We start from the raw sequence: 27,734 nt of genomic DNA, 5'->3' as shown, positions 1-27,734 counted from the left end.
CAAAAAGTCCATGGGATTTTTATCCCCAGTTAACCAGCAAAAGGTCAGAGGTGGAGCTGTGGCTCAAGTGGTAGAGCCACAGCTTTGAGCGGAAAAACTAAGAGACAAAGCCCACGCCTTGAGTCCAAGCACTGGGGCCAGCACCGAAAATAAACTTGTGGAAATTATGACTTACAAACCAGCTCAGAGGGGCTGGGAAGGTGGCTCAGTGGTAGAGCGCTTGCCCTGCATGCATGAGGCCCTGGGTTTGATTTCTCAGTACCACATAAGCAGAAAAAAAAAAACAAAACCAAAAACGAAAGTGGAGCTATGGGTCAAGTGGTAGAGCGCTAACCTTGAGCTGAAGAGCTGAGGGACAGTGCCCAGGCCCAGAGTTCAGGCCCCATGACCGACAAAAACAAAACAAACCAGCTCAGAGAACAATCCTCCAGTGGGGGCTTTTGAAAAAAGTTGGTCTCCCAGCCCAGGGCCAGTGGCTCACACCTGTCATCCTAGCTCCTCAGGAGGCTGAGATCTGAGGATCACAGTTCAAAGCCAGCCCGAACAGCAAAGTCCATGAGACTCTTATCTCCAATAAACCACTCAGAAAACCAGAAGTGGCGCTGTGGCTCAAGTGGTAGAGTGTTTGCTTCGAGCTGAAGAGCTGAGGGACAGCACCCAGGCCCAGAGTTCAGGCCCCACGACCGGACCCAAAAAAAAAAGAGTCGGTCTCCCCAGAATAGTTTCTTGGTCGCCCACACCCACTTTTTCTTCTCGCAGAGTAAGAGACGGTTTGAGCGGGACTGTAAGGAGGCGGACCGGGCGCAGCAGTACTTTGAGAAAATGGACGCTGACATCAATGTGACAAAGGCAGATGTTGAGAAGGTGAGGGGCCACCGCCTGGCCCTTGCTGCTTGTACCCACGAAAGGTCCCTGAGATCCTTTTCACTTCATGTCATCATTGTGGGTCAGGGGTCTACATTTTAGGGGCTCTAAAGTGTTGATGTTTGCGAGGTTTATTTCCTTGGTCACCAGAATGGTTAAAGGGGTGTTGAGCATGAAAACATCTCGGGGCTGGGAGGATGGCTCAGTGGTAGAGCGCTTGCCTCGCATGCATGAGGCCCTGGGTTCAATTCCTCAGCACCACATAAGCAGAAAAAGCCAGAAGTGGCGCTGTGGCTCAAGTGGTAGAGCGCTAACCTGGTGTTGAAGAGCTGAGGGACAGCGCCCAGGCCCAGAGTTTAAGCCCCACAACCAACCAAAAAGAAAAAGGAAAGAAAAAAACATCTCAACCAGGGGGTGCAAAATGCTCCCCATTTTCCTTAGTGGCTTTGCAAAGACAGTGGGGATCTAGTGAGCCAGAGCAGCCTTCCTGGCAGCTCGCTCAGGTTGTGTGCAGGCCGTCCTAGTGACAATCATCCCCAAATCTTCCTCCACAAGGCCTGGCAATGGGCGAGAGCATGGAGTGTGCGTTTTGTCTCCGTGCGGGTCAGTGTGTGTGCTTTTCTTCCCAGAAGCCGGATTTGTATAAACAAAATGTGGCTGGTAAATAGCGGCATTCATCCCCAGTGCCTAGGGCTGTCTGGGCATCCATGGCTCCTGCTCTTCATGGAAAGAGCTGGCTGCTGTTGCCAGATGAGGCCGAGATGACTTTGGCTGGGAACTAGTATAATTGTATTTGCCTAATCCTGCCCAATTCCTCTAAAAGCAGGTATAGATAGTGTGCCTTTTAAGAATATATAGTGGGGCTGGAAATGTGGCTTAGTGGTAGAGTGCTCACCTAACATACATGAAGCCCTGAGTTCAATTCCTCAGTACCACATTCACAGAGAAGGCCACAAGTGGCACTGTGGTTCAAGTGGTAGAGTGCTAGCCTTGAGCACAGAGAGGCTCGGGGACAGTGCCCAGGACATGAATTCAAGCCCCAGGACCAGCACCAAAAACAACAAAAAAAAGAGTATATAGTAGTTGGACACCAAAGCTTCATGCCTGTAGTTGTAGCTACTTGAGAGGCTGAGATTGGGAGGATCCTGGTTTAAGGCCCAGCCCAGGCAAAAAAGGTAGTGAGATATATCCCTTCTCAACCACTAGCTGGAGGTAATAGTGTACACCTGTCACCACAGCTTCCTGGAAGCCAACAGCCAGATGGTGGCCCAGAGGCAGGAAGTGAGACTCTCAAAAAATGCCGGTGCCTCTGGGCACTGGTGGCTCATGCTTGTAATCCTAGCGATTCAGGAGGCTAAGATCTGAGGATCACAGTTTAAAACTAGCTTCCATAAAAAAAAGTCTGTGAGGAGCTAGGAACTAGGAAGGTGGCTCAGTGGTAGAGTGCTTGCCTCGCATGCATGAGGCCCTGGCTTCCGTTCCTCAGCACCACATAAGCAGAATAAGCCAGAAGTGGCGCTGTGGCTCAAGCAGTAGAGCGCTCGCTTTGAGCTGAAGAGCTGAGGGACAGCGCCCAGGCCCAGAGTTCAGGCCCCATGACTGTCTAAAAAAAAGTTTGTAAGGCTCTTATCTACAATGAACCATCAAAAAACTGGAAATGTAGTTGTGGCTCAAATGGTAGAGCTATAGTGCACCACGTATGTACAATCTAAAAAAATAGAACAAAGATGTGGGTTATTGGCCTTGTAACTGAAGTCACAGACCCCCCCCCAACCTCCCTCCCCAGATTCCACCCTTCCCCAGCCCACCATAGACGCCCCCCAGAGCAAATTTTACCATTTGCCCCTTTTTTACCTTTGTATAAACACAATCATGCTTTCATTGATTTTTCTTCTGGCTATTTTTTTTAATTCCAGTTGGCTTATGGAAAGAGCATCATGGAGTTTAGGTATTCATATTTAAACCAGGGGCTTTCCTAAAGTGCTCTTCGTGTTTCTATTTTGGTTTTTCTGTGGCAAAAGTCCTGTCTCTGGCAAGCAGTGATACTTTTATTTGTCTTCTGACTTTTACAAGTCTTATTTATCTTTCTTATCATTGCGCCTGGCACTGTGGACACTTTATCTTGTTCTTGATTATAAAGAGTGCTTCAAATGTTTTCCCATTGAGAATGATTTTAGAGCTGGAGCCGTGGCTCCCGTGTAGAGTGCCCGCCTAAGCAAGCAGAGGCCCACTTCAATCCACAATCCCTGAAAAACTTTAGATGCCTTTTAGTGGACTAAAGAATTTTTTTCTCACCAGGCACTGGTGGCTCACGCCTGTAATCCTAGCTACTCAGGAGGCTGAGATCTGAGGATCACGGTTCAAAGCCAGCCTGAGCAGGAAAGTCCGTGAGACTCTTATCTCCAGTGAAACACCAGAAACCTGGAAGTGGCGCTGTGGCTCAAGTGGTAGAGCGCTCACCCTGAGGGACAGCGTCCAGGCCCAGAGTTCAAGCCCCATGACTGACAAAAAAAAAAAAAAAAAGAATTTTTTCCTCTTCTATTTTAGCCAAGAAGTTACCTTTAAAAAAAAAAAAGAAAAAAGGTTGGCTTCATATTGAGTATCACTAAATATTTTTTGCTTCTTTTAAGCCATTAATGTGATATACATTAATCAATGTTCCTACACTGAAAATAAATTAGCTTTTTAAATTGTGTATATGTGTCTGTGCATGTGTGCATGTGCGTGCGTGTGTGTGCCTGTGTGTGTGTGTGTGTTAGTACTGAGACTAGAATTCAGGGCCTGGTCACTGTCTTACAGCTTTTCTATTCAAGGCAGGCACTCTACCACTTGAGCCACAGCTCCACTTCTGAGCTTTTGATGGTACATTGGAGATAAGAGTTTCACAGACTTTCTCTGCCCACACGGACCTAAATCTCCATCCTCAGATCTTGGCCTCCTGAGTAGCTAGGATTGGCTACCAATGCCCGCCAGCATGAGCTCTGCAGGTGACTCCAGACACTGTGACTTCCTGCATCCCACGGTAGCAGGTGTTCATCGGTGTTTTACTGAGCAGCCATGGGAGCCATGAGTCCCGGGCAGGCAGCTCTTCAAGTCTCACCCTCTCCCTTCAATTTTCCAGAAGGATTCTCACGTTCCCCCACAGATTACCTTACCTGCTTTATTCCACACAACTCATCTTCTCTGCTTTAAAGATGTCCTCACCTAGCTGGGCGCCGGTAGCTCATGCTTGTAATCCTAGCTACTCAGGAGGCTGAGATCTGAGGATTGCAGTTGGAAGTTAACCTGGGCAGGAAAGTATGTGAGACTCTTATCAAGAATTAACCAGCGAAAACCCAGAAATGCGCTATTGCCCGAGGAATAGAGTACCAGCCTTGAGTGGAAAAGCTTAAGAGACAGTACCTAGGACCTGAGTTGAAGCTCCAGGACCAGCATCAAATAAATAGTCACCAGGATCAACATACCTGAATGAACTTGGTGCTATAGGGGAGAGTCACAGGGGGAGAGGAAGGAGAAATGCGTGTGCATGAATTTTAAGAGACTCAGGATCTTCCTACAAGCCTGGTTTTTGTAGGGAGACATGGTGCTGAGATCTACCCTGAGGACCTTGAGCAGGCAGGTGGGTGTTTTGCCACTTTAGCCACACCCCTGCCCTTTTGGCCTTCATTTATTTTTCATATAGGATCTCACACTTGCCCAAACAGACTTTGAACCATCAGCTTCTTTCCCCTGCCTCCTGAGTCACTAGAATTACAAGCATACGCGACCATGCCTAACTTTTTTCAGCACTGAAGCTTTAACTAAGGGCCTTGTATCTAACTTAGCTTCTTCACTCGCGGCTGATGCTCTGTCACTTGAGTTCCAGCTCCACTTCCAACTTTTTACTGGTTAATTGGATTTATCTTGCCTTAGCTAGCTTTAACCCTGGATCCTCAGATCTCAGCCTCTTGAGTCGTTAGGATTACAGGTGTAAATCATTGGCACCTAACCTAATTCTCATTTTTAAAACAAATTTCAGTAGTTGATGGACAACCTAGCTTATCCTTCCTTCCTTCCTTCCTTCATTCATACATTCTCTTGTCCCTTATTTGTGGCCACCGGCCTCATCACTGTACTCTGGGAGACCAGCTTCGGAGGCAGCGGCTCTCGGCTCTGCTCTGCAAGGATAAGGTTATCAAAAGGACTGGAATGTGGAACAATATTTGCAGACAGAGAAAACAGTGTTCTAAATGCATGCACAACGGAGCTCATCTGGGCCTGGTAGTGAATAATCCCTTTCTCCAGGCCGCCTCTTACATAATTTCTTAATGCAAAGTAGGACGCTATCCCCCGAAACTTCCACACAGCCATGGGAACTGTTGGTTTGAATTCAAGTTTTGTTTTGAAAACTCCAGGACTCGTTTCTTCCTTTCCCATCAGCTCCAGTTTCACTTAATGTCTGGGGCTTGTCTTTGCCTGAGGCCGATGACCACAAAACATTAATTAACATGGCTGTGTCTTTAAATACCTCTTCCGGTTGCTAAGTCTGTCTATGGTGTGACAGGTTGCCTTCTTTCTGGCTTAATCGTAAGATTTTGTTACATAATCCAACCTTAATTCATTGAGGCCATCAGCGCTGAACAGAGGGTCAGTTTTCTTGGGACATTGTAGTCTACTGTTGTATGATATTATGACTTCTACTGAACCTAGTGTTGAGTGTTGGTAATTTTAAAGGTCTCCATCCTGGGGCTGAGAAGGTGGCTTCAGTAGTAGAGTCTTGTCTTGCATGCATGAGGCCCTGGGTTCGATTCCTCAGCACCACATAAGTAGAAAAGGCCGGAAGTAGCACTGTGGCTCAAGTGGTAGAGCGCTAGCCTTGAGCTGAAGAGCAGAGGGGCAGCGCTCAGGCCCCATGACCGACCAAAAAAAAAAAAGGTCTCCATCCTTGTTCCTGTTGTAAAGAACAAGAAGTCTTGAACCATTTATGAGTAAAGGCAAAACTCAGGGTTTGTTGTACTGTGGACACTGGGGATGAATCCAGGGCCTCTCCTACGCTAAATACACATTCTACCACTGGGCTGTGCCCTGTACCCCTAATTTTAGGTTTTTATTTTTATTTATTTATTTTTTTTCTGTCATAGGGCCTGAACTCTGGGCCTGGGCGCTGTCCCTCAGCTCTTCAGCATCAGGCTAGTGCTCTAGCACTTGAGCCACAGCGCCTCTTCCAGCTTTTTCTGCGTATGTGGTACTGAGAAATCAAACCCAGGGCTTCATGCATGCAAGGCAAGCGCTCTACCACTGAGCCACCGGCCCAACCCTAGGTTTTTAACTCTAATAAAAAGTACACATGCCAGGAGCCAGTGGCTCATGCCTATAATCCTAGCTACTCAGGAGGCTGAGATCTGAGGATTACAGTTTGAAGCCAGCCTGGCAGGATAGTCCATGAGACTTTTATCTCCACTAAAAATTGCAAGAAAAACTGCAAGTGGAAATGTGGCTGGAGTGGTAGAGCCGCTAGCTTTGAGCACAAAGCTCAGGGACAGAGCCCAGACCCAGAGCTCAAGCCTTAAGACCAAACAAACAAACAAACAAAAAAAAAAGCACATGTTCCAGGTGCCAGTGGCTCACACCTGTAATCCTGTCTACTTAGGAGGCTGAGATCTGAGGGTCGAGGTTCAAAGCCAGCCTCCACTTTCCATGAGACTCTTTATCTCCAGTTAACCAGCCAAAAAAACAACTCCATGTGGAGCTGTGACTTAAGTACTAGCCTTGAACAAAAAAGCTAACAGATAGTACCCCAGGCCCTGAGTTCAAGGCCCAGTACCAGTCCCCCCCCCCCAAAAAAAAAAATCATGTACTTTGTTTTTTTTTGGTTTATCTTACACATTTTATAAGAGGAGGATGTTTTAAAGAGAAGGACGCAGCTGTAGTAGGAATTGCACCACTGCTTACAAGAAGACATTTAGTTTGATCATTAGCAGACTGGGGGTGATGGCAGGGTGAGAAGCAGAGGTGACAAATCGGGTCCATTTTCCTCCCCAGGAGCGTGTCGTCCGCCTCCCCCATCTCTTAGAGCAGGCAGGAAGTACTCCCTCCCGTCTCCCTGTAGACAGCTGAGCCGCAGAGTGTCACATTTTTTTACCATTTGGGGAAAACAGTCTCCAGCAAGATGTCTGCTCTCATTCTTCTGCGTGTATGGAATGGGCCTGCGAGGGCTTCGCTTTGCGGCTGGAAGGGCCGGCTTGCCATCTTTATTGAATGAGCTAGACTCTCCAGTGCTTGCTTGCCTCACTCTTTGTTTGATAGGAAATATCTGACGAGTTCTCTGGAGTGTTCTCTCTGAACAGTTGAGCACACAGAAATCTTTTCTTTATAAGAGGAAGTGGTTAGTATGAATGCAGGAAATATATTTTCTAACTGCAGCTTAATGGTTGAGACTTAAAAGGTTCAAAATGCTCTTCACTGAAAGCAAGAGAAAACTAAATAGAGTTGAAGAGAATAGAAAACATGGATAGTGGTGTTCTCATCTTTTTAAAAAATATAATTGTATTGTTATTATTAAGTGTTGTACAAGGGGTTACTGTTTCCCAAGCCAGGTAATGAGTATATTTCTTTTTTTGGTCAATGTCACACCTCTCTTTGCTTTCCTCCCCAGTTTCCTCCTCCCATGCCTGCCCACAAGTTGCAAATTCATTTTCTACATACTGTGGTGTCTACTGAATATCATGATTGCATTTGCTCTGATTCTTTCAGGAATAGATCGGTGTTCAAGTCAAATAGTCTAGGGAAAATGGTTCGGTTGTTTGTCTTTCCTCTGTAAACAGCCGTATCTGTCATGAGTTTGTATTTCCTCAATAATACATCATCTTTAGCAAGCTTGTAATTTAATGTGCAAAAAAACCAACAGATGCCTGGTGCCTGTGGCTCATGCCTATAATCCTAGCTACTCAGAAGGCTGAGATTTGGGGATCTCCATTCAAAGCCAGCCTGGGGAAGACAAGTTCAAGAGATTCTTTTCTCCACTTACCCATCAGGAAGCCAAGAGTGAAGGTATGGGTCAAATAATAGAGTGTCAGACTTCAGCAAAAATGCCAAGCAAGAGCAAAAGGCCCTGAGCCCAAACCCCTCTGCTGACACACAAGAGAATCTATTTTACCAGGCATCAGTGCCTCATATCTGTAATCCTAGTTACTCAGAGGAGGCTGAGATCTAAGGATCTGGATTCAAAGCCAGCCCAGGTAGGAAAGTCCATGAGACTCTTATCTGCAGTTAACTACCAAAAAAGCTGGAAGTGGATCTGTGGCTCAAGTGGTAGAGCACTAGCCTTGAGAGACAAAATAAAAAAGTTCAGGGACAGTGCACAGGCCCTGAGTTCAAGTCCCAGGACCAGAAAAAATTAAAAATACAAGCAACAAACCAGGTGCTGATGTCTCATGCCTATAATCTTAACTACTCAGGAGGCTGAGATCTGAGGATCATGTTTCAAAGCCAGCCCAGGCAGGAAAGTCCATGAGACTCTTATCTCCAATAAACCACCAGAAAACTGGAAGTGGTGCTGTGGCTCAAGTGGCAGAGCGCTCGCCTTGAGCTGAAGAGCTGAGGGACAGCATCCAGGCCCAGAGTTCAAGCCCCACAACTGACAAAAAAAAAAAAAAGCAACATGGGTTAAGGGTGTGTCTCAAGTGGTAGGATGCCTGCCTAGCAAGTGCAGAACACTTCGTTCAATCCCTAGCACCACAAAAACAAAAAACCCACAAACAACAACCTTGGAAACTAAGGCTGAGTAGCTGCTTTCCTTGCACCAAACATGTCTCATTTACTCCACAGGGGAAGCGTGGTGTCTGTTTCCCTGGCTCGTGGAACGTGAGTCATTGTTGAGTCTCTCACAGAATGTACATCTTCCCAAGCTGGCTTGCAACGTGATCTTAGGGTGTCTGTTCTTCATAATAACTACAGACCCCGGCAGTGGAGGGGGGAGGTCATCACCCAGGCAGACCTTGCCTTCCAGTGGAGTCTAGACTCTCTGCTCTGGCTGCGAGCCTGCTGAGCTGAGCCATGGACTGGGTGTAGTTGTCTATTAAGGACAAAGAGAAACCAGGCACCTGAAACCGGTGGCTCATGCCTGTCATCCTAGCGACTCAGGAGGCTGAGATCTAAGGATCACAGTTCAAAGCCAGCCCGAACAGGAAAGTCCATGGGACTCTTATCTCCAGTAAACCACTCAGAAGAAGGAAGTGGCGCTGTGGCTCAAGTGGTAGAACACTCACCTTGAGCTGAAGAGCTCAGGGACAGTGCCCAAGAATAGAGTTCAAGCCCCATGACCAACAACAACAAAGACAAAGAGAGAAGGGCACCAGTGGCTCATCCCTGAAATCCTAGCTGCTCAGGAGGCTGAGATCTGAGGGTGATAGTTCAAAGCCACCCTGGGCAGGAAAGTCCACGAGACTCATATCTCCAGTTAATCACCAAAAAGCCAGAAGTTGAGAATTGTGGCTCAGATGTAGAGTGCCAACCTTGAATGCAAAAGCTGAAGGATTGGGGAGGAGGGAGAAGGAGTAGGAGAGGGGGAGGAGGGAAGGGATAGTAGGAGAAAAACAAAGGAGGGGGTAACAATGCTTTGAGAGAAATGTACTCATGAAACTAACCCCTCTGTACAGCATCTTTACAATAAAACAAGATTTAACAAAGAAAACTAAAGGATCACATCCAGGCCCCAAATTCCCACCCCAACACAAAGGGAGAGGGAGAAGGGGGCGAAGGATGGGAGGGGAAGGGAGAAAGGAAGAGGGGAGGGAGGGGAAGGAAGATTAAAAGGAAAGAAAGGAAGAAAGAGGGAGGGGGGGGTGTACCATAAGGGAATGTGTCTCTGGGCATCCTGGGAGGCATGATCCTGTCTCACCTCTGCTCCGGCTCACACGTTGGCTTTGCCTGCCCTGGCCGTGGGCCAGCATTAGGGATGGACGGGTCAGCCCGTCTCCTCCAGCAGCCAAGTTGCTGCTTACCTGAGTAACTTGCTCTTCCCAGTTGTATTTTCCAAAGTGGGCAACTGAGGTACTGGGGAACAGAAGGCCTATTCTTCACACTGCTTAGCAAGTGAATGGCCCGGGAGAATTGGGATGCTGGTCTCCTCTGCTATCTTCCTCTCCCAGGCCTCCCTCTGAGGACCAGTAACTACAGTCCCCGGGCAAAGAAAAGCTCAGGAAATTGCTGGCATAGCTCAAGCAGATTTCTTCGGTTAACTTATTTTGAAGCTTTTCTCTGCTTTGTGTTTTAACTTCCCTCGTAATTTATCAAAGACAGACTCGTTATTTTGGAAGCCCTCAGTCTAAGGTCTGACAGAACTCCTGCACTCTGAAGAGGAATTTTTTTTAATGCATTTGTAGTTTGGAACTTGAAAATGTATTCTTAGTTGCAACAGCTTCCTGGAAATTTTAAATATGCCATTTATTTGTACAACAACATGGACTCTGGGCAAAGAATGGTTTCATCTCCCTCCCTCCCTCCCTCCTCTCTCTCTCCCTCCCTCTTCCCTCTCCCCCTCTTTCTCTCTCCCTCTCCCTCTCTCTCCCTCTCTTCCTCCCTCCCTCCCTCTCCCTCCCCTCTCCCTCTCTCCTCTTTTTCTTGCTCTCTCTCCCTACCCTCCACAGACAAGCCCCCCTCTTCTGGAACTCAGCATTAAAATGTATCACTTTTTCTTCTCTCTTTGACAAAATAAAATAACCTTAAATTTTTACATATAGAAAGCTAGGCAAGCCAGGCACTGGTGGCTCACGCCTGTAATCCTAGCTACTCAGGAGGCTGAGATTTGAGGATGGTGGTTCAAAGCCAGCCCAGGCGGAAAAGTTCATGAGAGTCTTATAAACCATCAGAAAACCAGAAATGGTCCTATAGCTGAAAGTGGTAGAGCACCAGCCTTGAGCAAAAGAGCTCAGGGACAGTGCCTAGGCCCCGATGGACTCCTCTTCCTGCCCCCCTCCCCCCCCAAAAAAAAAAGCCAGGCAAAGCTGGGCATAGTGGCTCAGGCCTATTATCCTAATTTCTCAAGAGGCTAAGATCTGAGGATCACTGCTCAAAGGCAGCCTGAGTTGGAGAGTCCATGAGACTCTTATCTCCAATTAGCCACCACAAAAGTTGCAAGTGGACCTCTGGCTCAAGTGGTAGGGTACTACCCCCCTTAAGCACAAAAGCTTGGGGACAGTGTTCAGACCTTGAGTTCAAGCCCCAGAACTAGCACTGGGGGGGAGTGGGGGGAAGAAAGCAAGGAGGGAAAGGAAAGGAAAGGAAAGTCAGGCACATCTGTAATTGTAACTACTCAGGAGGCTGAGAGCTAATAGACTGTATCAAAAAGCCTTCTTCCCCAAAATAACTCTGTCTTACAACGTGTGCTATTCTTTGCAGAAGACTTGGGGAGACAGCCGCAGGGGCTTTTGTGGGGCTTTCTGAGGAAGGTGTATGAATGAAACAGAGAAAGTTGTAGACATTTGGAGTCTCCGTGGGAATGCCTCTGCTCTTTTATATGTATATATAATCAAAATAAAGTACTAAACAATAGAAGGTCATTGAAATGACTGTTGGGGGTGGGGGGGCAGATGGAAGGCTTCTGGGGAGGCCAGGCTGTCATTCTGGGAGGAGAGGCGCTTCAAAGGTGGCTGCAGGTAGCATTTGGGCATCGTGGGAAGCAGAACCCAGCATATGGTCAGGAAGGGACTCAGGCCAGCAGCAAAGAGGAGGAACTGGAGGCCGAAAGAAACCAGGCTTCCATGAGATACATCAGCTGGTACTGAGTTTTGTTAGGGCCTTAAGGAACCGAGAAGACCTCGGAGTCAGAAAGCCGTACCTGGGGACATTGCCGGCTCACTTTCATTTGGGAAGTGACGGCAGGCAGACGACAGGGAAGTACATACTGGATTCACCACACACACACACACACACACACACACCCCACCCCACGCACCTGCGCACAGCGAGCGGAGGAAGCAAGGGTGGATCCTGCCTTCCAGGCACAGGCAGGACATCCACCTCGGACTTGAGATGGGAGAAAACCAGAAAGGGCCAGAGATGGGGCTGGGGGCGTGGCTCAAATGGTAGAGCACCTGCCTAGCAACCACCGGACTCAAATCCCAGTTCGGCCACTACTCCCACCCAAATAAAAGAATGGGACAAAAGGCTTCAGCATTTCTTCTTCATGTTTACATTTGGACATCCTTCCTACCTGCTTTGCTGCTTCCTTTCAGAAATAGCAGCTCTTACTCTTCCAGAACATGCGATCAGTAGAGGAAAAGCACCGACAACCCAAAAGTTGCCTGTTTACGTTGGAACGCTGCCCCTCTCTGGCGTGTTTTTGGCACCATCTAGTGAGATGGCCAAGTCACCTGAGGGCCAGGCTGTGTCTTCACCTGGCAGGGGATGGGCTTACGCCACGTGGACTTCAGATTGTATTAGCATCAGGACATAACGTGCTGCAGACAGGTGTGGGCTAGGGAGGGATAATGAAGGGCATATCAGTCTCCGTATTTGTATTTGTGGAAGGTGCCTTGGGGTATAGACGGTGTGTGTGTGTGTGTGTGTGTGTGTGTGTGTGTGTGTGTGTGTGTGTACTGCGGCCTGGACACTGTCCGGTAGCTTTTACACTTAAGGCTGGTGCTCTACCACTTGAACTACAGTGCTACTTCCTGCTTTTTAAAGGTGTTTATTGGAGATAAGAGTCTCATTATGCCCAGGCTAGCTTCGAACACCAATCCTCAGAGACTCCTAAGTAGCTAAGATCACAGGCGTGAGCCACCAGTGCCTAGCTTATTACTGCGGGGCCTGAACTCTGGGTCTGGGCACTGTCCGTCAGCTCTTCAGCTCAAGGCTAGTGCTCTACCACTTGAGCCACAGTGCCACTTCCGGCTTTGTCTACTTATGTGCTGCTGAGGAATCGAACCCAGCGTCTTATGCATGCAAGGCAAGCACTCTACCACTCAGCCACCTTCCCAGCCCTTATTATTGATTTTTTAAGGAGAAAAATCTACAAAGTACTCTAAACACAATTAATACCAAAAAAAAACAAAGACATAAAAAGTGCAAATAGTATACCAAACACCTTTCTTTAAAACTTACACCAAAAGTAAATATAGTTGAAGGGTTTTAGCCAGGCTCACTTTGAGCAGCGTGGAATAGGCCTTCTTAGCTCATGAACTCCACAGTAGATTTGATTTTTAAATATATAGGTTCCAGACAGGTGCTGGTGGTTCTCGCTTGTAAACCTAGCTACTCAGGCCCTGAGATCTGAAGATTGTAGCTTAAAGTCAGTCTAGGAAGAAAAGCCTATGAGATTCTTATCTCCAGTTCACCAGCAAAAAGCCAGAAGTGGAGCTGTGGCTCAAATGGTAGAGCACCAGCCTTGAGCGAAAAAGCCAGGTTTTAAGTCCAGCGCAGCCCCCTCCCCTGCACCCTATGTATAGGTTCCCTCAGGACCAATGGAAAGGGGAGCGTGTGAGCTGGCCCGAAGCCGTGCTTGTGTCCGTGTGGAAAGTCGAAGCCACGTCCCATCCCACAGCAGTGCGGGGTGTGGTGACTGGCAGTACGTTTCCTTACCTAAAGTTAGTGGACATTCTAGACAGGGCTTTGCAAACAGCACCCCTCCACCCCCATCCCGCCCTCAGCTCCCGGTCTCCAGAGTTAACTTTCGCCCCAGTGGCAGCCCTAGGCTTTTATCTAGGATGTGTAAACACGAGGCCTCTCTGGCTCTTGTTCTAAGGCACGGCAGCAGGCTCAAATCCGGCACCAAATGGCAGAGGACAGCAAAGCAGATTACTCGTCCATCCTGCAGAAATTCAACCACGAGCAGCACGAGTACTATCACACCCACATCCCCAGCATCTTCCGGGTGAGTCCTCCATACCCTCATCCCCAGGAAAGCCTATGAGACCTATTGTCTCCAGGGATCCACTGGAAAACCGGACGTGGCACTGTGGCTCAAAAGTGGTAGAGTGTTAGCCTTAGTCACAAGAGCTCAGGGACCATGCCCAGGCCCTGAGTTCAAGACTCATGACCTACTGAACTGTGATCCTCAGATCTCAGCCTCCTGAAGAGCTAGGATGACTGAGAGACAGGAGCACTGGCAGGGCTCAGCCAGTCTTAAACGATGACTCTTAGAGATTTCTACTCCCTTTGCTAAAAGGACATCTGAGCTCCAAAAAAGTGCCAGCTAAACTTCAGCAGACAAAGTGGCATTCATCCAGTTGTGGGATTTGAACAAATGAAAGTTCTTCCCTTTCCATTGTTTTCTTCTGGCTATTTTAGGTTGTCAGAAATGGCGGGGGAAGGGCAGGAGCTACAGCTCTGTGGAGGCCGGCCTAGCATGCTGCAGGCTCTGAGTCCCAGGCCCAGTTCCACGCCCCCTACCAAAAAAAATTTTTTAGGAGAGAAAACAAATACAGGTTTTCATATTTGGGGAATCTTTTATGATTTCATGTTCAGTTGTTGGGGAGAGGGGCCTATTTGCTCCTTGGAGTCTATACCCACAGCCACAAAAACATCTAAGATGTAGCAGGTGGGGATACTAGTGTTGAGTTGACATAGCTACCCAGATGTATTGGGTAAAAGTAAAATAGTGAAGGTGAGCGCTGATGGCTCATGCCTGCAATCCTAGCTACTTTGTAGGCTAAGATCTGAGGATCAAGGTTCAAAGGTAGCCTGGCAGAAAAATCCATGAGACTCTTGTTTTCTTTTCTTGATTTATTTCACAAGGATAGCATTCTACCACTTGAGCAACAGCTTTACTCTGGGTTTTTGCTGGTTAAGTGGAATCAGAGTCTCACATTTATCTTCCTAGGCTGGCTTTGAGCCATGATCCTCAGATCTCATTCACCTGATTAGCCAGGATTACAGGCATGGGCCACCAGTGCTACTTCATGAGACTCTTATCTCCATCTAACCAGCAAAAAGCCAGAGTGAAGTGGTAGAACACCAGCCTTGAGCAGAATAATCAAGCAAGAGTTGAAGGCCCTGAGTTGAAGCCCCACTACCAGCACCAAAAGAAAAAGAAATAAGTCAAGTAGGGGACGGAAGGTAGAAGAACCTTTGAAGTTTGTTACCAAATTATATGAATAATAAAACTATCCAGATGGGGTTCTTACTGAAACTGGATTCAGGGTGGCAATTAATGCTAAGCCCATGATTTTGTACATCCCATTTTAACAATTTATAAAGTGTGAATACAACTGATCAGGATAGCAACACAGTACACTTAAGGGTTGCTAAGGGCTGGGAAGGTGGCTCAGTGGTAGAGTGCTTGCCTTGCACATATGAGACCCTGAGTTTGATTCCCCAGCCCCATATATGCAGAAAAAGCCGGAGGTGGCACTGTGGCTCAAGTGGAAGAGCACTAGCCTTGAGCTGAAGAGCTCAGGGACAGCGTCCAGACCCAGAGTTCAAGCCCCACAGCCAACCAAAAATTAAAAAATAGGTTGCTGAGAGTCCAACATCATTAGAGCTGACAACGCTGACAAATAGCAACTCCCTGCCAGGTATAGGTGGCTCATACCTATAATCCTAGCCACTCAGGAGGCTATGAGCTGGAGGATCGAGGTTCGAAGTCAGCCTGGGCAGAAAAGTCTGTGAGACTCCATCTCCAGTTAACCAGCCAAAAAGCTAGACTGGAGGTATGACTAGAGTGGAAGAGTGCCAGCCATGAGCAAGCAAGCTGAGCAAGAGCTCAAGGCCCTGAATTCAAATCCCAGTACTGGCCTTGCCCTTAAGTAGTAACAGGGCTGTTTATTTTACACAAAATCTGGTGTTGCAGAAAATCCAGGAGATGGAGGAACGGAGGATCGTGAGGATGGGGCAGTCCATGAAGACGTACGCAGAGGTGGACCGGCAGGTGATCCCCATCATTGGCAAGTGCCTGGATGAAATTGTAAAGGCAGCCGAAGCCATTGATCAGAAGAACGTGAGTACTGAGCTGGTGCCCTACCCCCACTTTCCAGGGAGACCTCCGCTGGCCTTCTCAAGGTGGGAGTGGGCTGGGAAGGTGGCTCAGTTGCACAGTGCTTGCCTTGCATGCATGAGGCCCTGGGTTCGATTCCTCAGCACCACATAAGCAGAAAAGGCCAGAAGTGATGTTGTGTGGCTCAAGTGGTAGAGCGCTCGCCTTGAGCTGAAGAGCTGAGCCCAGAGTTCAAGACCCACGACCGACAAAAAAAAAAAAGTGGGGAATTACTTTCTGTGGTCTTAGCATTTTTCAGCAACACTAAGGAAAGTACAAAGTACTTTTACAGAGTTCCCTAAGAACGCTTACAAAGCTCCATGGATCACTGTATCAGCCTTCTGACGATCTCCCCCATTATGGGGCTTGAACTCAAGGCCTGGGTACTGTACAGTCCCTGAGCTCTTTGCTGCCTGGCCCTATTTTCTTTATTTCAGTACTAGAGTTTGAACTCAAGGCCTTGTACTTGAGCCATGCATCCAGAGGTGTGTGTGTGTGTGTGTGTGTGTGTGTGTGTTGTGTTTATTGTGCGTGTCTGTCCATCCTAGGGCTTCAACTCAAGGCTTGGACACTGTTCCTAAATTTTTTTTTGTTTTGCTCAAGGCTACCACTCTACCACTTGAACCACAGCTCCACTTCCAGCTTTTTGGTAGTTGATTAGAAAGAAAAGTCTCACAGACTTTCCTGCCTGGATTGGCTTTGAGCTGCAATCCTCAGATCTCAGCCTCCTGAGTAGCTAGGATTACTGGCATGAGCCACCAGCGCCCACCCAGCTCACTTTTATCTTTTTGGTTGTTAATCGGAGATAAGAATCGCATGAACTTTCTTGCCCTGGCTGGTTTTGAAGTGCAATCTTGAGATCTCAGCCTCCTGAGTAGCTAGGAGTACAGGCGTGAGCCACCGGCACCTTAGCTGTTGCTGCATTTTAGCTGATACTTGTTTTTCCAAATGCAGAAACAGGGTTGTTGCAAGTCACTAGGATCTCAAGTAAAGACAGAGCCTTCCTCTGCATGAGAACACAACCTTTGCTGGTGATAAACATGTCACCAGCCAAAAGTCCCTTAGGAATCTCCATCCTTTTCTTAGCATCCGTGTGTATGAGTCATAGTGACTGGTGGGATAAAAAGTATGTGCGTGCATCTGACACTTCCCTGGTGGGTCTTATTTCAGGATTCCCAGCTGGTGGTAGAGGCTTATAAATCAGGATTTGAGCCTCCTGGTGACATTGAATTTGAGGATTACACTCAGCCCATGAAGCGCACAGTGTCCAACAACAGCCTTTCCAATTCCAGAGGGGAAGGCAAACCCGAGCTCAAACTGGCCGGCAAAGCCAAAGGAAAGCTCTGGCCATTCATCAAGAAGAACAAGGTACTGGTGGTTCGAGCTCGGTGCGAAAATGAATTGGATCAAGTGTACAGATTATGAGTTTATCTTGTAGTCTCAGTAAAACTTAAGACCTTGAACCCGAGGTTTCCGAAGGAAATGAACAAGACAAAAAGCTAGCGAGCGTGCTGTTGTGTTTTAGAACAGTGTTTCCTTTCGGTGGTGGTGTCTTTGCCATGGCCCTTGTCTGACTTCAGATGTCTTGTCACCCTGCCGTGTCACCCACACTAACCACTGACTGACCGTGTGGTGCCTTCACACCATCCCTGCCACCTCTGACTAGTCCTCCTGTACCACTGGCCGCCTCAGCTGGGAGAGAGGGGTCCATAACCTTTTATCCGCACGTCTAATTGACTGCCTTCCCGGGGCCTCAATCATAACTGGGTTTTGAGTTCATGTTAACCGGTGTTTCCGTGAGCATTTCCATTTTCTCTCCGTGGTGTGGTCCATAGGTGCATGACGCGTTAACCTGGAAAAAAAAATATGACTGCTTTAACCTTAGAACGATCAGACGTGTCATTCCCAAAGACTGGTGCTATTTTCACATCCTTAGCCTTCTCCTCCCCCCCTCCATCAAGCTGTGTTAGTTTAGGCGGTGTAGAGACATTTCCCTCTCCCTCCCGCTTCTACTGGTTTGGGAAACACTAATGAGCACCGTAGCCTGCACGTGAATGTCGCATGAGCTTCGTGTCGGGTACTTCTGGTCCTCTGTCGCTTTACTTACCAAATCTCTCACTTTCACCCTGTCGTCTGGCGCCTCCCACGTGCTTCCTTTTGGACCATGGCCTAAATATTTAATGGTTTGTGTGTGTGTTTACTTGCTTTGGATTTCAAATATGATTTGATCCTTATTTTTGTTTATGTCTTCTTGTTTCTGATTTTATTCTGTCGCTACTCCATCTCTCACATGTAGCTCATGTCCCTTTTAACGTCCCCCCATCAGCCTCCCCCTCCCCCTCCCCCCCCTGCCTCTGGCTCACCTTCTGCTGTTCCCAACGGCCCCCAGTCTCCCAAGCAGCCAAAGGAACCCCTCTCCCATCGCTTCAACGAGTTCATGATCTCCAAACCCAAAATCCACTGCTTCAGGAGCCTAAAGCGCGGGGTAAGTTCTGCTGCGGAATCCGGCATCTCTTGGCGCTCTTGCGTTTGCATGTTTTGTTCTGCGTAACTGATTTTTATTTGTGAATGAATGCATTCTTTGTGTCCCCCCCCCCCCCCTGCGCGACATTAAGCACAAATGGAACCTAGGATTTGTTGCTGTGTAGCTGGAAAGAAGACAGACTAAAAGAGGAGGAGAAAAAGAAGGAAACAGGGTGGATACATCCATCAATAATGGATGGATGAATAGATGAATAATGGATGGATCACAGTGGATTGATCAAATGGTGATGGATGGATGAGTGGATGGATGGATGGATTGATCATAGATGGACGCATCATAGATCAATGGATACATCAATGATGGATGGATAGAGGGGACCAAAAGGCCAGCCAATCCTCAGTTCTCTCGTAGTACTTTCTAGAAGGAAGGACTGGTGCTCTCTTCCCCTTTAAAGCATCTGTTGTTAATTTTTCACTTTTGATTTCACCAATAAAAAGAAAACTTAGATTTGGTTTCTAAAACTAATGGAGTAGGAGATGGGGAATTGGAAGTGAGCATATGCACAGAACTGCACGCTTACTAATCACAGGAGCTGCGTGTCGCATAGATTCCCCGCCTGAGCTGGGCCTCAGCTCAAAGGGGAAGTGGGTAAGACAGTGTGGTTTTGTTATTTTAGTGAAATTATAGGATGTTGATACAATGTCTCTTGACGGGGGGTGTGGGGGAACCTGCATGCACAAGCAACCCTAGTCCACAGATCACCCTGGAAATGCCCCAGAACCTGAAACCTTCTGAGGGCTGATGTGACAGATACCCCAGGGGAAAATTCAGCCCCTCTGCTCACTGCACAGGCTGTAGCTCAGAGGTAGAGCTCTCACTTTCCCAACATGCCCAAGCCCCAACCACCACCCCCAAATAGCCACAGGTATGCTAAAAATATTACCTAACATGACCTCAAGCTGTGTGCGTGAGATACATAGGAAAGAGAAATGAGCTTCATGTTTAGAGCAGGGTCCTGCCCCCCCCCATCCCTCTCTCTCCTCCCCAAGAAATCTCAGTATGTATGTGCACATATTCCAAAATCCAAAGTCTCTCCATCACTTCCAGCCTCAGGGATTTCTGGTAAAGACCAGAAATCTGGATTTCTCTTTGGAGGGTCAAATTACTATAGCACCCTGCCTCCTATGGTAAGCTCTGTTCTGAGCACTCAGCTACCCGTCTCAGCCTCCTGTGAAGCCTAGCTCCCAACATTCACCAGATTTGGAGGTGTGCAAAGAAGCTGGTAGAGTGGATCCAGGGTTCAAGGTCTGCTCCGAATGTCTAAAGTTGGCACAGGCTGCATTTTTAAGTCGTGTCCCCGGGGAGGGGCTGTACGGTGCCAGTGGACGCCCCTACACACTGACACCTCTCACCAGCCGCGCGCTGGGAGCTGTGCACGCAGCAAAGGCAAGCCAGGATCTGCTGTAAACTAGAGTCTCAAGTTTTGGTTTTCCTTCTGGAATACCAACTGCTACATGGATTGGCCAGGAAGAATTAACTAGGTAAGAGAAATCCTCAGATTTCCAGTCCACTGGTTGCCACTAAGAGAACCTGACCTTTGAATTCCTTTGAGTCTGCAAAAATTTACATACCTGTAATCCTAGCTGCACAGGAGGCTGAGATCCAAGGATCAAGGTTCAAAGCCAGCCCAGGCAGGAAAGACTGTGAGACTCTTATCTTCATTTAACCATCAGAAAACCCAAAGTGGCACTATGGCTCAACTGATAGAGTACTTACCTTGAGCTGAAGAGTTCAGCGACAGCACCTAGGCTTAGAGTTCCAGCCCCATGGCTGACAAAAATAAATAAATAAAGTTCAGACTGGGTGTCAGTGGCTCATGCCTATAATCCTAGCTTCTCAGGAGGCTGAAATCTGAGGATCACAGTTCATAGCCAAACCAGGAAGGAAAGTCCATGAGACTCTTATCTTCATTAACCAGCAAAAAGCCAGAAGAAGATCTGTGGTTCAAGTGGTTGAGTGACAGCCTTGTGTAAACAAGATAAGCAAGAGTGACAAGTCCTGAGTTCAAATCCCAGTACCAGCACAAACAAGCAATAAAGAAATAAAACCTTTCTACATGGATTTATATGACAGATCTCCAGGTTTTACACCAAGCTGGGGACGTTTCTTAAGACTTCCCAGCCTAGCAGGGAAAGAATTAGAAACTTAAGTTCCTGATGATGTCAAGAGAGCCATTGTTAGAGTGAGTGTAGCTTCAGATGTGGTTGATGGATTGTCTTGAGCTCTATTATTAGGCCTGGCTGAGGAATCTGCAGCTTCTTGGCTCGATTATGCTGACTTTTAAAACTCCATTCATGATTCATCAAAGACCTTCCAAAAAAAGACCAGGGCGAGCAAGGCTATAAAGTATTAGCTTAACTGTAAGTCACTTGCCTGTGCACCTGGAAAGCCTTTCCAAGTATGCATTATTTACGTTACGTCCATCCCTGGACTGCCACAGTGCACCAGGTGAACGAACAGTCACAGACGTTTACCACTTGTGTCTCTCGTCCCTGTTTCTCTCCGTGTCATGTGTTCATGGAATCTTCTGAGTGTTTAACAAGAGAAGAAAAAAAAAAAATGTCAGTATACAGCCAGGTGCTGGTGGCTCACTCCTGTAATACTAGCTACTCAGGAGGCTGAGATGTGAGGATCGTAATTTAAAGCCAAGCTTGGCAGAAAAGTCCTTGAGACTTCTATCTGCAATTTACCACCAAAAAGCTGGAAGTGGAGTTGTGGCTCAAGAAGTAGAGCACCAGCCGTGAGCAAAAAAGCAAAGTGTACAAGGCCTTAAGTTCAAGTCCCAGAACTTACACACAGAAGAAGAAGAACAACAACAACAACAATAATAATAATGATGGTTAGAAAGAATATATTACTTGCAAACGAACAAAAAATGGAACAGGAAACTGATGGTTTGATTCAAGAAAATCTTTTTTTTCTTTTTTTAAAGGTGTTAAGAGGCCACTTTATTTTATTTTATTCTTTTTTATTTTTTGGTCGTTTGTGGGGGCCTGAACTCTGGACCTGCGCACTGTCCCTCAGCTCTTCAGCTCAAGGCTAGCGCTCTGCCACTTGAGCCACAGCACCACTTCTGGCTTTTTCTGCTTATGTGGTGCTGAGGAATCGAACCCAGGGCCTCATGCATGTGAGGCAACCACTCTTCCACTGAGCCACCTTCCCAGGCCCCTTTTTTTCTTTTAACCATGATCAGCAAAATGAGTTTCATTTCTTGATCCCCACATCTGCGCTCAGCAACCTGCTTTTGAAAAACAAAAGGTCCTGAATGGTAAGTTTTCCCGAGGGCTAAAGTACCTGTGTGCACAGGCAGCACAGCAGTCAGGACATGGAGAAGGGCCTCCACCTCCCCAGCCCCCCACAGTCTGTCCTTAGAGCCAGGTTTGACATCCTTTCCTTTAAGACAATGAGTAAAGGAAGAAAGGGAGGGAGGGAAAGAATGGAATGGGAGGGAAGGAGGGAAATGCTAAGCTTTGTTTTGCTTCCAAAAAACACACAAACCTGAAGTTTGGGGTGAGGGCTTCCGCCTGGAAGGTAAATATTTTAAGGCCCAGTGCTGAAAATGATGAGTCTTTATCACCACTTTGCTTATTCATTTAGTTAGAAAGCCTATCCTAGGAGAATAACACAGGTGTGATTTTAGTCCTTCAGTTTCTCACGTTTGCAGATTTCAATCTCCTGTTTCAGTGATTAGCATGTGAATTTCCTGTGCAAACCTTTCTTAGCCTATTTGATTTTGTTTCTAAATAACTAAACCAGATAAACATTTTTTTGATGTGGTTGTAAGCCACTGACATCGGTAAAACATCTTTTGTTTCTGAACGTCGTTAAAGGTTGGTATGCCTCTAGACCTTTATTATTTCAGAAGAAAGCTAAGGGGCCTGGCTCAAGAGGTAGAGCGTTTGCTTAACAAGCTCAAGGCCCTGAGTTCCAGCCCCAGCACCACCAAACAAAGGGAAAAAGAAAATTGCACTGAGCTCCTAGGTTCTCCAGTGGTGTAATCTACAAGGTATAACTGGATTTCTTTTGCTGGCCCACCTAAGGGGTGTCGGTGCCTAAAATGTGGACATATATTCCTTCCATATTTTAGAGTGATTCGTACAAGGGGGGAAAATGCCATCAGAGTTGATGAGAAGAGATTGGGAATCTGCACTAGGCACTTAGGAGATGTCACGATCTCAAGGTTGCTTGCATGTTTGTACTTACTTTGTCTTGTTCTCTCACTGGTTGTTGGCAGACTCAGTCTTTGTATTGTCACAGAGACCTCATGAAGAGGACGATAGGGAAGCCCACGTATGCCTTTGAGGCTAGGGACTATGTTGTAAGTTCCCTGTGACGCAGCTTCACAGTCATAGCAGGGTCACTAACAGCACCGAGACTGGGGACTGGTGCAGCATCAAACAAACAAACCCTTCCCAGAGGGGAGAACCGGACCCTGGGGAAGGGAAACAACCAAAGCAAAAAGCCAAAGTCTGAATTGTCTCAATTCAGTGCCTGCTTCCTCCTGAAAACTTGCATGGCCAAAGACACCACGCTCCCTCATAATTAATTATCAAATGGTCTGAATCCTGTCAGTTCCCCGAGCTCATGGTTGATTTCTTTCTCCCCCCACCCCCACTTTTTTTTTTTTTTTCCCATTCTGGTTCTGGGAAAAACCTTGAAAAGGTTGTCACTGCCATCTGAGCTGCCACTGGCTGTGGTTTGATGGCAGAACGTTTACCCAGAAAACCCAGCTAGCAGGGTGCAGTCCCAGGAATGACGCTGTGGCACGTGGTGGCTGGATGGCAGAGGACCCTCCGTCCACGCTTGTAACCAAAGGAACCAAGCAATCATGCCATAGAGGCTGGAGAGCAAGCAGTCCGGGGTCGCATGAGCAATAGCGTAGGACTCGATCTCACTTGGAGATCCACGCCTATGTCCTCCTTTTCACTGTCCCCTTTCTTTGCTCGTGAGGTTAGTACCTGCGACTGTCCAATAACACGCGGCCTCCTGGCCCTGTCCCCGCCTGTGTTATTGACGCTTGTGGCTCACAAAGCTCTCTCATTGTCGCCTCAGCCCGACAGCTTCTTTCTGTGCGTAGCAATGCTCAAAGCCTAGCGGAGCCTCTACATTATTCCCCTAGCAGATGATTTGCTTTCTAATGTCAAGCGATCTGAAAACTGCCTGGCTGATAACTTCAGGTGGAAAACCGGCTTCAAGTCCTCAAGAAACAACTCCCCCATTCCACCCTGGCCCTCCTCTGAAGTGGCCCGTTACCGGCCACGGCAGGAAACTGAACTTGGAAAGTCAGCATTCCCTTATTCCTATTGGGGTGTGGTCCTCACCGTTTCTGGTTTCTTGCTTTTGTTTGTTTTTGTTTTAATTTTGAAGCAATCATCTTTCCCGGGAGGTAGTTTCAGTTAGAAATCAGATGTTAGAACACCAAGCAGAGAATCTATCGTTGCACACGACAAAAGTAGCCGCGTAGAGCGCATCTTGGCAAGTCTTAGTTCCAGTGTTCGTTCTTTGCGGTGTTCAGTCGATCCTGGAAGAGCAAACATTAGGATTTGCTGGTGTGCTTTGTGGCGAAGGGACTGGGGACGTTCTCTGTTGCACATCATAAATGTTGTCTGTCTGTACAACAAACTCAGCTTGTGCTAGGCAGATCTGTGCTGAAGCTCACAGGAGGCCGGGTGCTTACCGCTGCCCACACCCGCGCTCCAGGGGCAGCCACATGAACGACTACACATTCTACATCTGGTTGAAGAATTTTAGTCCCCACCTGTCCGCCCGATATGAAAGTCAAAGGTAGAAAAAGAATCCAAGGGGGCATTTCCCATCATACTTGGTCTCCAAAATATGTATTTGCATCCTTCCTGCCAGGTGTCTGGACTCTGGGGGCTGCTAGCGGCTGAGTGAAGATCACACGCTGAACTTCCAAAATGATGATTTTCTAGTTAAGAGAGGGCAGGGATTACTTTTAATGAAGAACCACATTTCTTTTTGGTTGTTTATTTGTTTTCGTGGTACTGGAGTAAGAGCCTTGAACTAAGAGCCTTGTGTCATTAGGCCTGTGCTCTACCATTTGGGCCATGCCTGACTTTTTGCTTTATTTTTTCAGATAACATCAGGCATATATACCTGGGTCAGCCTGGGCCACGGTCCTTTGATTCCTGCTTGCCACATAGCAGAGAGGGCAGGCAGATTATAATCTGGGCAGGCATGCCCAGATTATAATGGACTGAGATGAGGTCTTCCTAGCACTTGCTAACTGGATAGATGTTTTACCTGTTCAGCTACGCCTCCAGCCCAGCTTCTTGTTGGATGATGGAGTCTCAAGGACTTTTTAGACCCAGCTGGTCTCAGACTCTGATCCTTCTGAGCTCAGCCTCCTGAGTAGCTAGAATACCTGTAAACATAACTACTCAGGAGACTGAGATCTGAGGATCGCAGTTCAAAGCCAGTCTGGGCAGGGTAGTCCAAGAGACTCCTATTTCCAATTAACTATCAAAAAAAGCTGGCAGTAGAGCTGTGGCTCCTGTGGTAGAGCCCTAGTATTAAGAAAAAAAAAATCAACAAGCTCAGGGAAATACCTAGACCCTGAGTTCAAGCCCCAGGACTGGCTCATAATAAGAGGGAAGGAAGGAAGGAAAAACCAAAGCATGACCAGTGAGATCTGAGCATTGAGGTTTGAAGCCAGACCAGAGAAACAAATCCAAGAGACTTCTCTCCAATTAACTAGCAAACAGCCAGCTGGAGTCTGGAGTCTTGGCTCCAGTGGTAGAGCACTAGCACAAGGTCCTGAGTTCAAGTCTTGGTACCAGCACGTGAGAGACAGAGAGAAGAGAGAGAGGAGCCAAGGAAAGACCAAGGGTCATTTGGCCTTGTGCTTCACTCTTGTAATGCAAGCACTTGGGAGACTGAGAAAGCAGGATTAAGAGTTGCAACTAACCACTGGTGACTCAGGCCTGTGATCCCAGCTGTTCAGAAGGGTAGGGCCTCTACAATCATGTTCCAAAGCTAGGTTGGGCAGTAAAGTCTGAGAGACTCCATCTCCAATGGACCAGCAAGAAGTCAGGCTGGAGGCATGGCTCGAGTAGTAGAGCACCAAGCCGTGAGCCAAAAAGCTGAAGCCTGAATTACAAGCCCCAGTGTCCACAGGGAATTGAAGACCCTCCTGGGCCACATAGTAAGACCTTGCCCCAAACTCCCCCCATTCCCTCAAAAAAAAAAAAAAAGCCAGAGTGTACATTTGTTAGAATTCCCTAAGACAAAACTATGGTGGCGGTCTTGGCGTTGCAAGCCTGCGGGGGAAGCTTGCCGTCACTTTTCTCTTGGAGTCAGCCCCTATCCACCCCTGCGAGCATCCTTGCTTTTGTACCCAGGCCGAGGTGACACAGTCACCATGGTTAGCGGGGACTGGCCTTTCCATAGCTCTGTGACCCCGTGGCCACCGGCGGGGTGGGGGCGGGCAGGGGGGCATCGGGGGCCCGCCCCTCCCGTGAGCTTCTGCACAGATGCGCTGCCTGCTCACAGACCCGCGCACATGGGTGAATCGTGTGTTGTGTTCGAGGTGGGGGCCGACCGGTGTCTCCTCTTCTGATGCGTGTTTTTTTTCTCTCTCTCTTTTTCCCGTTTACTCCTTCCATCGGAAGCTTTCTCTCAAGCTGGTAAGCACCGAGTCCCTGCATGCCTGAGGCCCATCAGGCGATCATGTGTGTGCCTGGGTGGACGCGTGCTCTGTGCGATCGAGCCCATGTGACGTAGTTCCTCACGTGTCTGTTGTGTCTCCGCTGGCATTTATTAGACCTTCTAGATACGAACATTGAGAACCTAATACCGATAGTCTTAATCTTCTCAAGTGGCTAAGAATATTAATGCTTAACCCATGATTTGGTTTTCTTTATTACTAGAGGCTTAAGAGGTTGACATCGACAAACTGCGGAGATAAATAGGAGCTTATATAAATATGAAAAATTGGAGGTGGGGAGAAAAGTATGAAAAGTCAAATCTAGTTGGAAAATCGATTCTCACTGAGCGCCCAAGACACAGGTGGGAAAGGCTGGTTGCTCAGGGGTAAGCCGGCCAGGGAGAGCGGAAACCTTTGGAACCTTCCAGATGCTACATGGATGTGCATAGCTGATTGGAGGGACCACAGATGATTTGGTTGGACAGTGGAAAGACCCTCCTAAGCCTTTATTTATAGAGTTACCTACTTGGCATTACATCTTGTCTCTAGTTCATTGTATAGCTGTAGTAAATAGACTAATTACTAAATGTATTAAAAGAAACGCCTAACCAACATAACCTGTAATTATACTTCAGCGATGGGAAAAGAAAGTTGGATAATCCTCTTGAATGCTGTGACTGAGAAAACCGTAAAATAATGCACAATGATAAACCAAGAAGAAAGGCAGCACGGTGCCCAGCACCAGTGGCTCACACCTGTAATCCCAGCTACTCAGGAGACTGATTGCTGAGGATTGTGGTTTGAAGTCAGCCTGAGCAGGAAAGCCTATAAGACTCTTATGTCCAATAAACCACCCCACAAAAGAAAGAATGAAGCTTTGGTTCAAGTAGGAGAGTGCTAGCCTTGAGCAAAAAGTTCAAGGATAGTGCACAGGTCCTGAGTTCAAGCCCCAGGATACATACACACACACACATACACACACACTTGAGCTGTTGCATGAGGCAGCAGATAAGAAAGCCAGCAAATATTAATGGGATGAATGTTGGCACCAGGTAATTTGTTGATGCGTGCCCTGTTTTTCATTGCAGCCGGGCACTGGTGGCTGACGCCTATAATCCTAGCTACTCAGGAGGCTGAGATCTGAGGATCATGGTTCAAAGCTAGCCCCAGCAAGAAAGTCTGTGAGACTCTTATCTCCAATGAACCACCAAAACATCTGAAGTAGAGAGAGATGTGCCTCAAAGTGGTAGAACACTAGCCTTAGGCAAAAGAGCTCAGGAACAGCACCCAGACCCCGAGTTCGAGCCCCACAACCATCCAAAACAACCATAAAACCCAGAAAGCTGAGCAAGAACCTGAGGTCCTGAGTTCAAAACCCAGGTTTCTCTAGAAAAAAAAAAGAAAAAGAAAACCTCAGTTCTCAAAAGCATAGTGCCGCGTACGTACCCGGCACTCAAAGCACTGCCTTTCTGTCTCTGGGGGTGAGTTGAACAGTTAGTTAGGAAGGCCAGTGGTGCAGCCGGCTTCCTCTGCCCCGGTGGGCGGGGCTGGCCGCCGGCCCCTCCCCTGCGCTCTCAAGACGTGCCAGAAAGCTAGGCAAGTGCTGCTCACCTAGCTTTCTGGCACATCTTTGAGCGTGTTAACCAAAGGTCTTGGAGCTGGCCTTTGTGGCCAGCTATTTGCTGACTCGCACGGTCCCCAGGGAGCCG

At 47.6% G+C, this 27,734-nt stretch overlaps 1 protein-coding gene across 6 annotated transcripts in view; it reads left to right on the top strand.

Annotated features, from left to right (window-relative positions):
• The window catches only part of Fnbp1 (formin binding protein 1), a 61,668-nt gene that overhangs the window by 23,316 nt on the left and 10,618 nt on the right, over positions 1-27,734 (top strand). For 3 of the 6 annotated variants that reach the window (XM_013021413.1, XM_013021412.1, XM_013021411.1), the window contains exons 5-10: positions 760-864; positions 13,586-13,714; positions 15,632-15,778; positions 16,985-17,182; positions 18,111-18,299; positions 25,991-26,005. In XM_013021413.1, the coding sequence (XP_012876867.1) occupies positions 760-864; positions 13,586-13,714; positions 15,632-15,778; positions 16,985-17,182; positions 18,111-18,299; positions 25,991-26,005 (783 nt within the window). The remainder of the gene's footprint in view (positions 1-759; positions 865-13,585; positions 13,715-15,631; positions 15,779-16,984; positions 17,183-18,110; positions 18,300-25,990; positions 26,006-27,734) is intronic. The other 3 variants (XM_013021417.1, XM_013021415.1, XM_013021414.1) reach the window with 2 other exon arrangements.

This window comes from Dipodomys ordii, unplaced genomic scaffold, assembly GCF_000151885.1.
Source record: "Dipodomys ordii isolate 6190 unplaced genomic scaffold, Dord_2.0 Scaffold55, whole genome shotgun sequence".
Taxonomy (NCBI): domain Eukaryota; kingdom Metazoa; phylum Chordata; class Mammalia; order Rodentia; family Heteromyidae; genus Dipodomys; species Dipodomys ordii.
This window is presented reverse-complemented; position numbering and strand designations above follow the sequence as displayed.